This window comes from Cydia pomonella, chromosome 6 (genome assembly GCF_033807575.1).
Source record: "Cydia pomonella isolate Wapato2018A chromosome 6, ilCydPomo1, whole genome shotgun sequence".
Lineage (NCBI taxonomy): Eukaryota > Metazoa > Arthropoda > Insecta > Lepidoptera > Tortricidae > Cydia > Cydia pomonella.
In genome coordinates, this window is record NC_084708.1 from 16523537 (window position 1) to 16538575 (window position 15039).

At 38.4% G+C, this 15039-nt stretch overlaps 3 protein-coding genes across 4 annotated transcripts; 2 read left to right on the top strand and 1 right to left on the bottom strand.

Annotated features, from left to right (window-relative positions):
• The first annotated feature begins 41 nt into the window (after positions 1-41).
• LOC133519118 (large ribosomal subunit protein mL53-like) lies at positions 42-1276 on the top strand. Of its 2 annotated transcripts, XM_061853052.1 has the most exons (3): positions 42-243; positions 521-648; positions 869-1276. In XM_061853052.1, the coding sequence occupies exons 1-3, from the start codon at positions 98-100 to the stop codon at positions 1027-1029; spliced, it is 435 nt and encodes a 144-aa protein (XP_061709036.1). In that variant the 5' UTR covers positions 42-97; the 3' UTR covers positions 1030-1276. The 2 variants fall into 2 exon arrangements, with proteins under 2 accessions (XP_061709036.1, XP_061709037.1); XM_061853053.1 differs by lacking the exon at positions 521-648 and having other exon boundaries at positions 103-243.
• Positions 1277-2396: 1120 nt separating this feature from the next.
• On the bottom strand, positions 2397-14922 carry LOC133519116 (eukaryotic translation initiation factor 3 subunit E). Its single transcript, XM_061853050.1, has 9 exons — positions 14724-14922; positions 14212-14328; positions 13705-13872; positions 12673-12795; positions 7501-7742; positions 4019-4153; positions 3339-3533; positions 2730-2964; positions 2397-2539 (listed from the first exon to the last, which is right to left on the bottom strand). Exons 1-9 carry the CDS (start codon positions 14817-14819, stop codon positions 2513-2515), a joined length of 1338 nt encoding a protein of 445 aa, XP_061709034.1. The 5' UTR covers positions 14820-14922; the 3' UTR covers positions 2397-2512.
• On the top strand, positions 7756-9969 carry LOC133519117 (testis-specific zinc finger protein topi-like). The gene is made up of 3 exons (XM_061853051.1): positions 7756-9481; positions 9572-9740; positions 9810-9969. Exons 1-3 carry the CDS (start codon positions 8421-8423, stop codon positions 9888-9890), a joined length of 1311 nt encoding a protein of 436 aa, XP_061709035.1. The 5' UTR covers positions 7756-8420; the 3' UTR covers positions 9891-9969.
• Positions 14923-15039: the final 117 nt, after the last annotated feature.

A 15039-nucleotide genomic window follows, 5' to 3' on the forward strand; every position in this document is an offset into this window, starting at 1 on the left:
TTGGCTATCTTCATAAACATATTTCAGTATTTATAGCTACATAGCTAGGTTAGAATAAGTATATGTTTTCTTCCTGAAAATTCGAAAGATCTATAATATGTCGATTCCTTTCAGCGGAACATTGCGAAGGTCTGGAGGAGTAGTTTCTGCAATCGGAAAACAGCTAAGAGCTGTGAATTTGAAAGCTGCGAGAAGAATTACTGTTAAATTCGACCCTTTTGGCAACAACGTTACAGAAACAAGGTACATAATTATAGACCTTAAATGTTTTACAGCAATTGTTTATATTTAATGCAGCTCGTGGTGGACATTTTTTTGCGTTTGAATTGATGTGATACCTTATTGACACTTACGAGATGCACTAGTTTGCTTCGGCAGGTAAGCTAGGCTTGTTTCGACACATTTCGTATGAACAATGTCCATATTATCGATTATCTAATAATTTACTTTACTATATAGATGTGTGTTCATTGTATATGTTGCAAGAACCATATCATACTATTAAAAATTTTATTTTCAGAAACTTCTTGCACTATATAAGTTCGCCAAAAATCGCCTTAACAAATCCTAATTGTGCCCTGAAAACAGATATTGTTTGTGACCGCAGCGAACCTACAGTAGATATCATCCTTACACCTTCAATAGCTGGTGAGATGAGAAATATATTAATTCATTTTTGTTGCGACTAATTGTAAATAGGCGGGCCCACACAGAGCGAGCAGACGCGCGAGGCAATCTCCTGCGCACAAACCGGCCAGTGTAAACGTGCCTCGGCCGGTTTGTGCGCGAAGAAATTGCCTCGCACGTCTGCTTGCTCTTTGTAGACCCGCCTAATCAGCAATCATGTCATAATCCATTTTAATTACAGAAACTGCTAATTACAAAAAAGTCACTCTGAAGAGTGGCAACTTAACTTGTTTGGAGCTGCTACAGTTATTAAATAAACATATTTCGGCACTAGCACCTGTAGAGCAACCCGTTTCAACAATACAGACCAAATCTGAAAAGAAAAAGACCAAAAAGAAGTGATAAGAGATGGGACGCAACACCAAAGGAGGGTTCCTTCAGGTAGTGGAGGAGTTCTATAGTCACATACCGGCATTCACAGATGTGTTCTCCGAGGACACATTCTATGTGTTTGTTGTGATATTTGTCATCTCAACAATCTTGGTTGCCTTTATTCTATCTCGATTCGTTACAATTAAACCAGTGGATTAGTTAGGTGTAATATTGTATGTACAAAAATGTTTAAATAAATATATAATTAATCAATCAATATTTTTATATTATAAAACACTTTTATTAACCTTTTGAACACCAAGAACACCTAAAGGCGTCGTAATTAGTCATGCCCACAGCGCCAAGGACAACTATAGGTGTTATGGCGGACACTATCAAGTAACCTTCACACTTTCTAATAAGGTTTACATTACCTTGCTTGCGCCCGGGATTTTGGCGCGTCAGTGACATTTTTGTTTATGATGTAAAGCAATCAAAAGGTTACACATAGTCTCGAATTTTTGTCTAAGGTATGTTTGGGCTGTGAACAGTAAGGAAAGGAAACTTACCACAAGGAATCTCAGAAATTGACCTGCCCGTTCCTATCAACTCTATTCTATTGCATGCACAAAATTGTGTAATGGTTGATGTTCTCTCTATCTATTCTGTTTAAACTCCACCCATTCTGAGAATTATACCCTCCTCAAATTCACATATAACTATTAGTTCTATCTCTAGTCTTGCCTACCACCCTACCAGATATTACAAGTTGCAATTCTAAGGAGAAAATTTGCTTAAACATTGGAACACTTATTAACACTAAAAGCAAAAAGTTCAAAGAAAGATTTTTTAGTATCTGCACCTGGTGGAGTAGCAACAGTTAAGTTTCCCTTACAACTATAAAAGATCAGAAAATCTAGTATGATCTGAACCTACTAGCAGAGCAGGACCTGGACTGAGCTTTGCTACTAAAAACCACAAAGAAACATTCTCTTAGGTTTCTTGGTAACAACAGATAAATTATGTTTAGGAAAAATATTTTGTTCTTTTTATTTAATTATCATATACTCTGTATCTTTAGGTATTCAAATAAGAGTAAACGAACAATTTGTAAATTTTCGGGTAGTTATAACATTTATTGGTTAACCAACAAAATACAAAATCGCCTGGATGTGGATGTGTCACTGAACGACCTGACTTTAACCTAAATTATTTGATCATGTAATGTTTTCATCTACTGTACCCTCAAATGGCTGAAGGAGCCATTTGAGGGTAGATTTTGTTTACTTTTATTTAAACACTTAAAGATACAGCATATAGGTATGTTTTGCTTGGTCCTGGTAGCAGGTTTTTAAATCAGAATACAATTGGATTACTGAAATGAAACATTTAAAACATTATAGTTATTAATATGTATATTTAATACAAATCGCATCATCCACAACATGAGTCGTAGTAAACTTTTGTCCTGTGACCAATAATATCCATAGAGTGACTAAACCGTCTTCTTGACTTAGAATTCCTGTGCTCCCCAACGGATCTGTAAACAAATATAGCAATATTAGCAATCTTTTAAGCTTTCGTATGCTCCTGTCAAAAATTTGCCATTTATTTAGCAATCATGACAACTTCATGTTTAAGATGAATATATATGGAGCAGATCTGCTCCTAAGCATGCCAAAGGTTAATAAAAATGGAAGCAGTTGAATACCATATAGGCCATGACTTACATCTTGGTTGCGGGCCTTATGTTTGCGTTCGACGAGCGAGGTGAGCGCCTCGGAGCGCACGGCGAGCGAGTCGACGCGCTCGACGAGCTGCTGGTAGGGGGACAGCGGCTGCGCGCCCATCACCACGTGGCCCAGCTTCGAGTCGATCTTGGCGTCCAGCCGCGCGTTGCGGATCAGGTTCACGATCCAGCACTCGGCCTCGTCCGGCTGCATGTTCAGGTTCTCAGCCAACATTCTAGACAAATATATATCTTGTTAATATCTACATGTCTTAACAATGCCTGCCCTACTGCAAAATGTATAACAGATATCGGCGACAATAGAAACGGAAACGGTTTAAATAGAATTTCAATACTAAGTGAACCTTTCCATTGCTTTTGAGCAATGAACTGAATATTGAGATTGAATATTTCAAAGTATCTTTTTTGTTTGCCTACGTGTCTCACAGCCGCGCGGGAAAGTCTTCCCCCTTTTTCTCCATTCGACCTCTTTTGCGTCAAAATAGTCCTGCCATTTTTAACGAGACAGGACCATTTTGAGCCATTCAGTAGCCACTTTACTGCAACTGTCTTTGTAAGATTTTACTATAACATAAATAATTAAAATTACCCAATGCTGATGACTTGATGGATGCGACAGAAGGTCTCGAAGATCATGAGACGCGCGTTCTCCACAAACTCCTCGAGGCAGGCGATGAGGAAGAAGTCGGTCAACAGTACGGCTTGGCATTGATTTAATTTCCGGCGCGCTGCCTCGAAGTCAAAGTTCACGTACAGATGCTCAATGAACTCTGTGATGGGGTCCCTGTGACAAACAGATTGTAATTGAATCTAATTTGTTCACACTTACACTTGTGCTACCACTAGTAATATTAGACTATTCCACATCGTGTTTATAAGGTATAACTTATTTAAATGTACCTTTTAAAAAAAATGGTCCCGTTTGGTTTGAATCTACAAAACCCGAAATTTCCAATAGACATCTATGTTTACTATTACTACATCCAAAGGGATACTAAAACACGCAAAGTAGTATAAAATATTGTAGCCACAAGTTAACCGCTGAAGTAGATGACGCTGCTTGGCTCCGAAGTGCTTCCTAAGTGAAATGTATACCAATGACAATGTATGATTATTACTAATAAAATGATATGATATGATATGATATGAAGGTATGCGGTAGCTGGGTTGACAAGTGCTACAATGCACAGTATGGTGCAATGCAACACCATTTAGGTACTTCAGTTTGTTCATGATATTAATATAAGACCGTTGAGTAATGATCATTACCTGTACGTGTATGCTTCCTGTTGGATTACTTTTACAAGATCTTTGAGGGCGTTCCTCCGCGACCTGTTGATGATGACGGCCGTGGCCAGGTACCGGAGGATGTGCGGGCACATCGTCTGGATAGCGTTCAAATACCTGCAAATATACACGGTCACTATGGATCGTTTTATTTAGCATAAGCGATCTTGACCTGTCTTTTTATTAAGAAACACTTTTGAAATATAAGTCACAGCAAATATGTAACAATTATAAATCATATATGATTATTTAAATTCTTTTGCTTTCATAAGTAATATTAAGTACTTAATTTCTTAAATTGTTTTTCAATAAAAAGACATGTCAAGATTACCTTTTTCTAAATGCTAAAAAAAACGAACTATAATGTTATAAATACTATTATTTTTAAGGTGGCGCGTTATGGGCCAAGATCCCAGAGCCGCCAGACCTTACTTATTTTCTCATGAATAAAATGTATTGGATAATCTAGTGTTAGTCTGTACTTTTAATGTTTGCATACTTGCTATATCGGCCCGACGGCCATTTGTCCGGTACAAAGTGCTAAAGGTAGGTAAAAATAATGCTAACTTTACTTAAATTCTCATGGCTGATTCTTATGTATGTATTAGAAAATATTGTTAAAAATAGATAATCAATATTGCTAGATCATTTCCTGGGATCTTGCTCTATTAGGTAGTGGCCGTTTATCTGCGACCCGCGTGAGGTTGGATATTACAACTACAATCAGGTTTTGAAACATTTAAGCTTTATAGCTCGCAACATTAAATTAACGAGACGACAACGCATCTACCGACATCTACCTAGTTGGTTACTGAGTTGGTTACTCGATTTGCAACCTCTTTATTTCCGTTAAAACAAATGCTACCGAAAAAAAAAATGACATAATGTAGTGGATTTGTGAGCTATAATTATATACCACACATAACGCTTATCTCGTCGTATCTATAATGAATTGGAGCCTAAAAGAGGATCGTATCGCAATAATTGCGTTGCACAAATGTGGGCACCCGCCAAACATGATTTTGAAGTTGCTTGAAAACCTAAAAATCAACAAACAATTTGTTTATCGCACAATTAATAGATACAATAGTACTCTTAGAGCTTCGATGACCGCAAGAGGTCTGGAAGACCACGCACCGTTCGGACCCCAGCTCTAATAAAGGCAGTGAAGGCGAGAATTGCAAGAAACCCCGTCCGGAAGCAAAAGTTGTTGGCAATACAGATGTCTGTGAAGAGAAGCTCCCTAAAAAAAGACCTTGAAGACCTTGGACTACACGCTTACCGCAGACAAAAAGGTAATTTGCTTAATGGACGATTAAAGACTATGAGGCTAGAGAGAAGTCGCGTGCTATTGAATCGGTACGCACAAAATGACCACCGAAAAATACTATTTACAGATGAAAAAAAATTTACCATTGAAGAATGTTGTAACCGCCAGAATGACAGAGTGTAAGCAAAAAACAGTCAAGAGGCGATTGCGGCTGTTCCGAGAGAGCAACGAGGCCATCATCCCTCTTATGTGATGATTTGGCGTGTGTCATACTCAGGGCTAACACAGGTTCATTTCTGTAAAAAAGGAGTGAAAACTGGGGCCAAAGTTTACCATGAAACCCTTTTCGAACCAATAGTGAAGCCCTTAAGCCACACCCTATTTTAAAACCAGCCATGGGTCTTTCAACAGGACTCTGCTCCTGCACATAAGGCAAAAACAACTCAAGCCTGGTTTCGAAGGAACAAAATTGACTTTATTGTCCACGAAGACTGGCCGTCCTCCAGCCTGGACCTTAATTATACCATATGGCAGAGTTGGGCATAATCAATTACTTTTGGAATTAAATTACATATTACATTACAGTAATCATGATTCCTTAGTGATCGATTCCTTTGGTAATCTAAATTACTGTAGTCAATCCCGCCGATTACTTGCGTAATTGATTCCTTCGGAATTGAATATATCTAACTACAAGTGTAATCGTGATTCCTCGGTAATCAATTACTCGAGTAATCTGATTACGTAATATTATCCAGACTAAATTACAATTACTTAATGTCAAAATAATTTCCTTCGTTTTTATCCCAGAAGACAAATACATTTTATGTGTGAAACTCTATAATTACTGTAAAATAATGATTATTTTGGAATCCAAGATGGCGGCCGTGCACTACGTGATAAAAATCGTCATGGATATCGTTTTATAGGTTTTCAGGAGTGGAGATTTCGAAAAATGATGCCCATTTTGGAATCCAAGATGGCGGCCATGCAGTATGCCATAAAAATCGTCATGGATGTCGTTTTATAGGTTTTAGGGAATACAGATTTCGAAAATGATGGCCATTTTGGATTTCAAATGGGCATAATTTTCGAAATCTGCACACTGGATACAAATAAGATGCATTTATATAGTAAATCGAAATATACTTTACGTCTGTAGTCAGAAATATAGCTTTATGTATAACAAAATATATTTTGAGGTAATCTGAAAGGAATCAAGTAATCCATTCATGTAATAAGGAATCTACACTGGTTCCCAATTACTAGTAATTTTAATATTCCAACAGATGATTCCAGATTCCTCAAATGTAATTGTACTTAGTAATCAGCTAGTCAGATTACAAAGTAATCTGGGAACCGGTAATCAGATTCCAAAAGTAATTTCGAGTAATCATGAAATCAGGAATCAATTACGAAATGCCCATCTCTGCCATATGGCAGGTTATGCCATAGGCCACACAAATCTTGACTCCCTCAAGCGGGCCATAGTTAAGACAGTGACGGAATTAGACATGACAATCGTGCGAGCCGCTATTGATGACTGGCCTCGTCGTTTGAGGGCCTGTGTCAAGGCCAGAGGAGGCCATTTTGAATGATATTTTCATATGTAATTCCTGATTTTGTGTACTTCATTTTAATATATAGTTTATTCAACTTTCGTTCGTATATTTTATGTAGATAAAGATTATTGCAGTAACAGAATTTAGTAACCAACTAGGTATCATCAGATATGTCAGCTTACAGTAGTAATCTAGTAATATCTAATATGACTCTATAATGAAATCACAGCCCGTGCGTCCTGAAGGGTCCGCCATCTTGTGGCCTGAATCGGAAATAAACTGTACATTGACACTTCTTGCCAAAGCAAGTGTTGCTTTTACAGTACACGTACGTTTTCTTATGCATTGTATTGTAAGGTCTGCTATCTTGTGGGCTACATTGAAAGCTTAAACTTGACATTTACACTTCGAGCCAATAAACAGGGGGCTCATGTGATGCCTCCTACAGTTCATGCACATTCTGTATAAAGACAAACAGCAACAGGTGGACCAGCCATATGCACCTGCAATACCTGCATTTTTTTTATGGTAGAGGAGGCAAACGAGCAGATGGATCACCTGATGGTAAGCGATTACCGCCGCCCATGGACACCTGCAACACCAGAGGGGTTGCATGTTGGTGGTCTACTTACAGTGGCTTGTACAGGAACATCTCTATGATGAGATCACGGCCCTTGACGTGGTTGAAGAAAACGAACAGCGACCAGTGGACCAGCCAGGTCCGCTGCTGCAGCGCCTGCATGTTGGTGGCGGCGGCGCCGGCCGCACCATTGTCGATGAACTCGCGCAGCTTCGTGAGGTCGTCGAGCGCGCCGTCCCAGTTCTGCACGAGGATCTCGCTGGCCAGCTTACCCCATAAAACTGACAGGTAGTTCTAAAACAATCAAGTGCCCTAAATAAACATTGCACACCAATCAGATTTTTGGAAAATGTAGAAAATAGACCGGATGTTCGGCAAGGATTTACCCTCACGCTCTAGGGCTTCAGGTGCACCTGGAACCGGCCAGGTACCTGCATTTGTCCCAAGTAAAGCGAGAGGTATCAACGCGTGTGATTGGTCAGATGGTCATCGTACGTAATAGTAATGTATGATTTACCCACTTGCCAACACCAGGGCCGGATTTACTCCACAAAAGAGGGGCCCCCACAATAAATAATTCGGAAAATTTACCATTTTATATTTTGGAAAAAACTTGGGGCCTGGGGGCCTCCACTCCTTTATTGCCCGAGGCCTCCAGACCTCTAAATCCGGCATTGGCCAACGCTCTATCAGCTTACACGCTTATTTTCATTTATTAATTTAATGTAATATAATCTATAGCATTATAATAGCATGCCGCACGAGCTTGCACGAGCTACTATATCCGATTCCTATTTAGCATAAATCTTATAATTTTAACATCAATATTTTGATCAAAGAGTTTGTATAATTCAGTTAGCTAGGAAATCGGTAGGTAGGTAATCGCCGGTATACAAACTTTTTTCCAGCCAATATATTTTTAAAAAGAATTAATTAACGGTACTGTCAAAACGTATCGACACATTTGCAAAGATGTCAGCTAAACTAGTAGTTGAGAGATTTGAGACAGACGTTAGTTTTAAATATTTGAATGTTACGATCGATGGTGAAAATGAAGAAACGAGATTCAGCGACTGGTTGGAAGGCAAGACGCATAATTCGAGAAAAGCGACAGAGAAATCATCGCACCTGGTAGTGAAAATAGTGTCGGGGCCAGAGTATGAACATTTTAATCTAGATTCCTGCGCTAAACAGGTCAATGAAACGGAGATTCATAATGTTGAATCTGTTTCTGGCGAACAATACTCGCGGAGTTATGAAACCGAACAGATTGATAACCAGAACTTTTTAAATATGCAGCAAAGTATAAAACAAACCTTCAAAAACCCCAATGCGTTACCAAATATTTATGTCAATAAACACTTATATGATCATAATAATACGGGTGCAAGTAGTTTCGAAAGTACTATTTGTCCATTAGAATACAGTCTGGAGAGAGTTAAGGAAAACAACGCTCGCATAATGGAAAACATTCATATGTTGAACAGAGCCTTGAACTATACGAAAAAGAAAGAAAGCCTCGACGTGAGCTGCTCGAAACCCGTACGATCGTATACGTGCAGTACGTGCGGAAAATGTTTCGTGTACGAAACTGGCCTGAGGAGGCACTACTCTACGCGACATGCGATATTGGACATTCAGCCACGATGGCAGGTGGTGTGGACTTGCATAGAATGCTTCCAGGTGTGGCCGCGACAGGACGTGGCCATGCAACACGCGACCCGCTGCAGCCAAGCGGACAACCTGGATTGTGTTCGTGAAATCAAGACATCGTCGCTCTTACAATGCGAATTCTGTGAGAAAGTTTTCACAAGCATTCCCCGACTGCTGCGGCATGCTAAAACGCACACGACCGCCAGCAACTACGCCTGCAATGCTTGCGAAGTGGCTTTTTCTTGTTACAAAACTGCAGAAGTGCACTGGCTCTCATGTCCTTGGTTGCGAACTTGCTACAATTTTCATTTGGGGAAACTATTGCTCTGCAATGCCTGTGATCGCAAGTTTAGAAACTATGAGCAGTTGTATAACCACAGGTGAGGGTTGTTCGCACACAAGTCACCTAGGACTCACACAAATAGTGTCAGTGACTAGCTCACAAATTTCATAATGTATGATTGTTTCAGGTACAAAGCTGAACATTTCATTACCAAAACACACCAAAACCACATCAATGCTCTTGGAATATTAGTGTATCAATGTGAACTGTGTGGCCTATGGTTTCCCTCAGTTGCCCTTCTTCTGAATCATAGGAGCCAGTACCACCCTCGCTATGACAACACACTGGCCACAGGTGTAAGTATACTTTTATATATGTAATATTATTTGTTAGGAAATGTGTGTATATATGATTGTTATTTACAGGATGTGAGCTACACAGAAAATCATGCCTACAGTGGAAATGATATTCAAGAATTTGAAGCCCTTAAAGATCAACAATACTAGGGTGATGCTGAAGTATATGTAGTAAGATAAGTTTTTGTTTTTCTTCCCCCAAAGTAATAAACGAAATTTTATATTATAATTTTTATTTTTTTTCTTATACTTTATAGGTGAACTGACTATTAAAATGTAAAGGGTTGAGGGGGGGGGGGGGGGGGGCAGTTGATGTAGCCGGCCAAGGGGCAGGGCATAAATTTAGGTGAGCGTCAGGATAGAGGGTGAACCTCGGCGAATTTCAACGAAATATTTATACACATAATGTACCTTCTGTGTGCCTCAGTGTACCTTTAATAGAAACCAGTGTACCTCTCCCTAAAACGAGATATTAAACAAAAAAAGTCCACCCGCCATTCTGATGTATGAAATCTTGCATTATACCGCACTAAAAGTATGCAGTTATATCAGTTAAGCTAGGCTCAAAACCAGTAACTTTATAAATATTTCGTTTAAATTGTTAAAACCCAATTTATCAACGGAGAGTGCGATTCTCTGTTTTAAGCATACCATCCAGTACTATAACGATGATAAAACACCTGTATTTGCCTGTTTTTTTGGATCTGTCAAAAGCTTTTGATATGGTCTCATATAGTATCTTGTGGGACAAACTTGAAAACTGTACGAGTACTCCGAGGGGGGTGGTTAACCTCTTCCGATATTGGTATGGCAACCAAACCAATCAGGTCAGATGGGCGGGAGCCTATTCAGACGTGTACAGGTTAACGTGTGGTGTTAGACAAGGGGGTCTCAGCTCACCCAGGTTGTTACCACTTGTACATGGATGAGTTGATCGCTACGCTCAGCAGCACGGGTATCGGATGTTCAATTGGCGGCACCATTGTTAACAACATCAGTTATGCAGATGATATGGTGCTGCTGTGTCCGGCGATCAGCGCTCTTGTCAAACTGTTAAAGATCTGTGAGGAGTATGCGGTGACCCATGGCCTGATGTACAACACTAAGAAGAGCGAATTACTGGTTTTTAAGGCAGACAAAAAAGAGTATACGTCCGTTCCTGCCGTTTATTTGTGTGGTATACTTCTAAATAGAGTGTCGCGGTTCAAGTACCTTGGATATTGGGTCACCGAGGACCTCCAAGATGATACTGCTGTCACGTAGGTTCGCACGGGGATGTCAAAAAGACCCTTTTTAAGGCTTTTTGTCAGTCCTTTTATGCGTGCAGCCTATGGACGAATTACACAAAAAAGACCCTCAGTGCCCTGCGTGTTCAATACAATAACGGTTTCCGCATGCTGATGGGACTGCCACGTTACTGTAGCGCCTCGGGGATGTTTGCGGAGGCTAGAGTGGACGCGTTCAGTGCGGTAATCCGCAAACGTACCGCCTCCCTCATGCGCCGGGTATGTGACAGTTCCAACAGCCTGCTTCAGCTCCTTGGAAATCCATCAGGTACATTTTGGAGGCACTGGAATGACGTACATATGAGTTCTAGAGGCACAGTGTACAATATTATGTAAAGTGTGTAATTGTTTAGTCAGAAATAGTAATTTTAATTTTATGTATTGTAATTTTAATCTATTATTTCATGTATTTCTTTTTAATTTTCTTGCTTTTGACATAGTGTGTAAATTTATTGTAATGTATTTTCTTTATTTTTATTTTTAGTCGTTGACATGATTTTTAATTTTTATTTGAATTTGTTATTATTTTTTTGTGATTATTTATGAGCATTATTCTGAAATATATTTTTTTAATTGAATAATTAAATTAGCTGTCCATGTCCACCCGCCGATATCAACGAAATATTTATAAACATATTGTACCTCAGTGTACCTTTAATAAAAATAGCTCCACATCTTCCCTTAATAAGTTACGTCCAATAATCTGACGACCAGTCTGGCCTAGTGGGTAGTGACCCTGCCTATGAAGCCGATGGTCCTGGGTTCAAATCCTGGTAAGGGCATTTATTCGTGTGATGAGCGTGGATATTTGTTCCTGAGTCATGGGTGTTGTCTATGTATTTAAGTATTTATAAATATTTATATATATTATATATATCGTTGTCTAAGTACCCTCAATACAAGCCTTATTGAGCTTACTGTGGGACTTAGTCAAATTGTGTAATAATGTCCTATAATATTTATTTATTTTATTTATTATTTAATAATGGGTCCACCAAATTGAAGGTACACTCAGGTACACTAGAAGTACAGTATAACCACATATATTTTGCGTGTAATAAAGCAAGATTTCTTCATAGATCCACCCGCCATCCTGACGTCAGAATGGCGTGTGCACCTTTTTGTTAAATAACTCGTTTTAGAGAGAGGTACACTGGTTTATACTAAGGGTACTGTAGTGTATTGAAATAGGACGGTACTTCTACAAAACCAGTCTGGATTTGTCAGGTAGGCATTCCCATGTGCTCTCCCGAATTTCGGCGATTATATCGCAATATAATAGGTACACTGAGGTACACAGAAGGTACAATGCTTTTATAAATATTACGTTGAAATTCGCTGAGGTCCACCCGCCATCCTTACGCTGACTACATTTAGTTACAAATTTTATTATCTATTACAGCTACCTCTCCCCATGCACCATCTCGACGGCTTCCCCTGCCCCATTTTGGCGGCTCCCTTGCCCCATCTTGACGGCGCCCTTGTTAGCAATTTAGCATAGCACAATGATGGTGAATAGGCGGGTCCACACAGCGAGCATACGCGCGAGGCAAGTTCCTCGCTCTGTGTGGACCCGCCTACTGATGCAGAAGACAATACAGATCTAATAATTTTTAAAATTAAGTCTTAGACTTCTGATTTCTTACTTTATCAGTTGGCGACATGACTAGCTGGCAGAAGTACAAGTAAGAAGCGGACTCCACATAGTTACCACACTCATAGCGGTACTTGGCAAGCTGGTACATGCTGTCAATCATCTGAATTTTGAACTGGAAAAGAGATATTTCAATATTATTACAGTCATTATCAAAAAGAGACTATCCTGAGTTAACAATTGGAAGTTTCACATATAATTTTAATATTATTATCCCTTAGTGTGGCAAGATGCTGGAAAACCATTAATTAAGTAAATTAAATTTGAAATGCATGTAACTCCTCCGGAGTTGTAGGTGTCCATAGGCTATGGAGACTGCTTACCATCAGGCAGGCTGTATGCTTGTTTGCCATCAACATAGTATTTAAAAAAACTCTAATTCAAAGAGAGTTATTTTTTCAACAACTTAATAATAATGTATGCTACATGAAGTAGTATAGCTGTATTAGTAGGATAACTGTATCCTTTCTAAGAAACTATGAATATAAAGGCAACATTAGAACTTTTTAAATTAAAATATGTTTCCTTGGAGGATAGCATTAATCTTTTAAAGGGCAACAGTCTCCAAAAAGACCACTTATTACACCATCTTTTATATTTTTATCTTGTTCAGCAGTGGCAGCATGGTTCCATTTTTGTCACTTGTCACTTTCACACTTACATTCTTGTTAGAATGTGACAGGCATGGTGACAAATGACAAAGAGCCGATCATCTTAGCCATACAGAATTTTCAGGACTATAGACTGGCAATGAGGCTTGAATTGAGGATGTTTTCAGTCTTGCTCATTAAAGGGTAAATAACTATATATTTTTGCACAACATGCTACTAGTCCTTGGTGGTTTATGAAATCTGTATGAGGGGGCTGTGGTATATTGTATAGCTTATTAAAAAATATACATATATGCCAACAACAAATATGGACTGAGCCACGGTTTTTTGTTTACTTTTCTAAAACGGGATGCATCACGGAAAAAGTTTAAAAATCTATTGATACATTAAAAACAAAAGTAAAGATAACAAACCTCAAACTCCTTATTGGTAGTTAGATAGTTTATAAGAGTTTTGGGGTCCCGCATGGTTTCCACTGTCTTCATGACATCATCTCTCTGCATCAATCTCAGAACTGGCTCCACTGCATCTTGCAACTCTTGAAGTTGTGACAGTACTACACCTCTGCGGGACTTTATCTCCTATAAGGAAAATAAAACATAAAATACATGTGCTCTGTTTATTTCAAAAGAGCAGTCACTAAATGTGTTCTGCAAACATCTTAAAAATTTTGCTAAATAACTTAGAGCAAAAAAATGATTGGTTAAGCAAAAAGATGCATTTTTTAATGAGATTGTAACCCTTAAATTGGCACAACTTCTGTTTCGGAAAAAAAAATGCAAAAAGATGTAAGTAAGATGGTAATGATAAAGCTTATGTGCCTCTTATATCCCTGCCAATAGTAGGCTCTGTAAGGGGTCTGTTAGAAAAAAGTTTTATCAAGCTGATATAACAAGATATAGTTTAGTGATTATTTTTACCTCTGGTGTTTCCTCATCTGGATAAAGCATTCTCCTGATGTCTATAACATAATCAATCATATTAGTTTTGCTCAGGATCTCCAATTTAGCTTGCAGCAGCTCTGATTGATCATAAGTCTGGAATAAATATTATAATGTATGTGTTACCAAATTACAATTTATTAGCAAATACAAGTAATTTTCAGGATTATGTATTGTTTTGTCATTACAATAAGGCTAAATTTGTACATTTACAATAAGGCTAAATTTGAACATTTCTCATATACTTATTCACTACACATTCATAGGAAATGTATAAAATTCATAAGATACAAAGGCAATATTATGGGATTTCTTCCAGTAAATTGTATTTAATCTCATTGTTGTTGTAATGAATGACCAGCCCACTGGCCTGTATGTTCTGCTGTGGGAGTTAAGAATACATGTTATTACATGTATAACTGTATCATTTTACATAATAATTTTTTGAGGAAATCTTCGAATCGAAAGCTGTTTTGGTGACGACTACCAACCTCTTTAGCAGCCAGGAATTCCAGTAAGGGAAACACAAGGTGACGGTCTAAATATTGACCTATCTTGAAAGTCAAATCAAACTTTGAATAACTCATGATGAACTCTTTGACTCAGTTTTAAGCCTTCACTTCTTATAAAAGTAAATCCAACAACACTTCTTTTAGCCCGTAGAAGTTAAGAGGCCTTGAATAACCTCAAAATTTCTTGGCTGACGAAGGAAAAGTTGCGTTCAAAGAGTAAAGTAAGCATATAGTTGCGTTCATAAAATTAAAGTGTGTAATAAAGTATTGCCAGCCGAAAATATTGAAATTTACT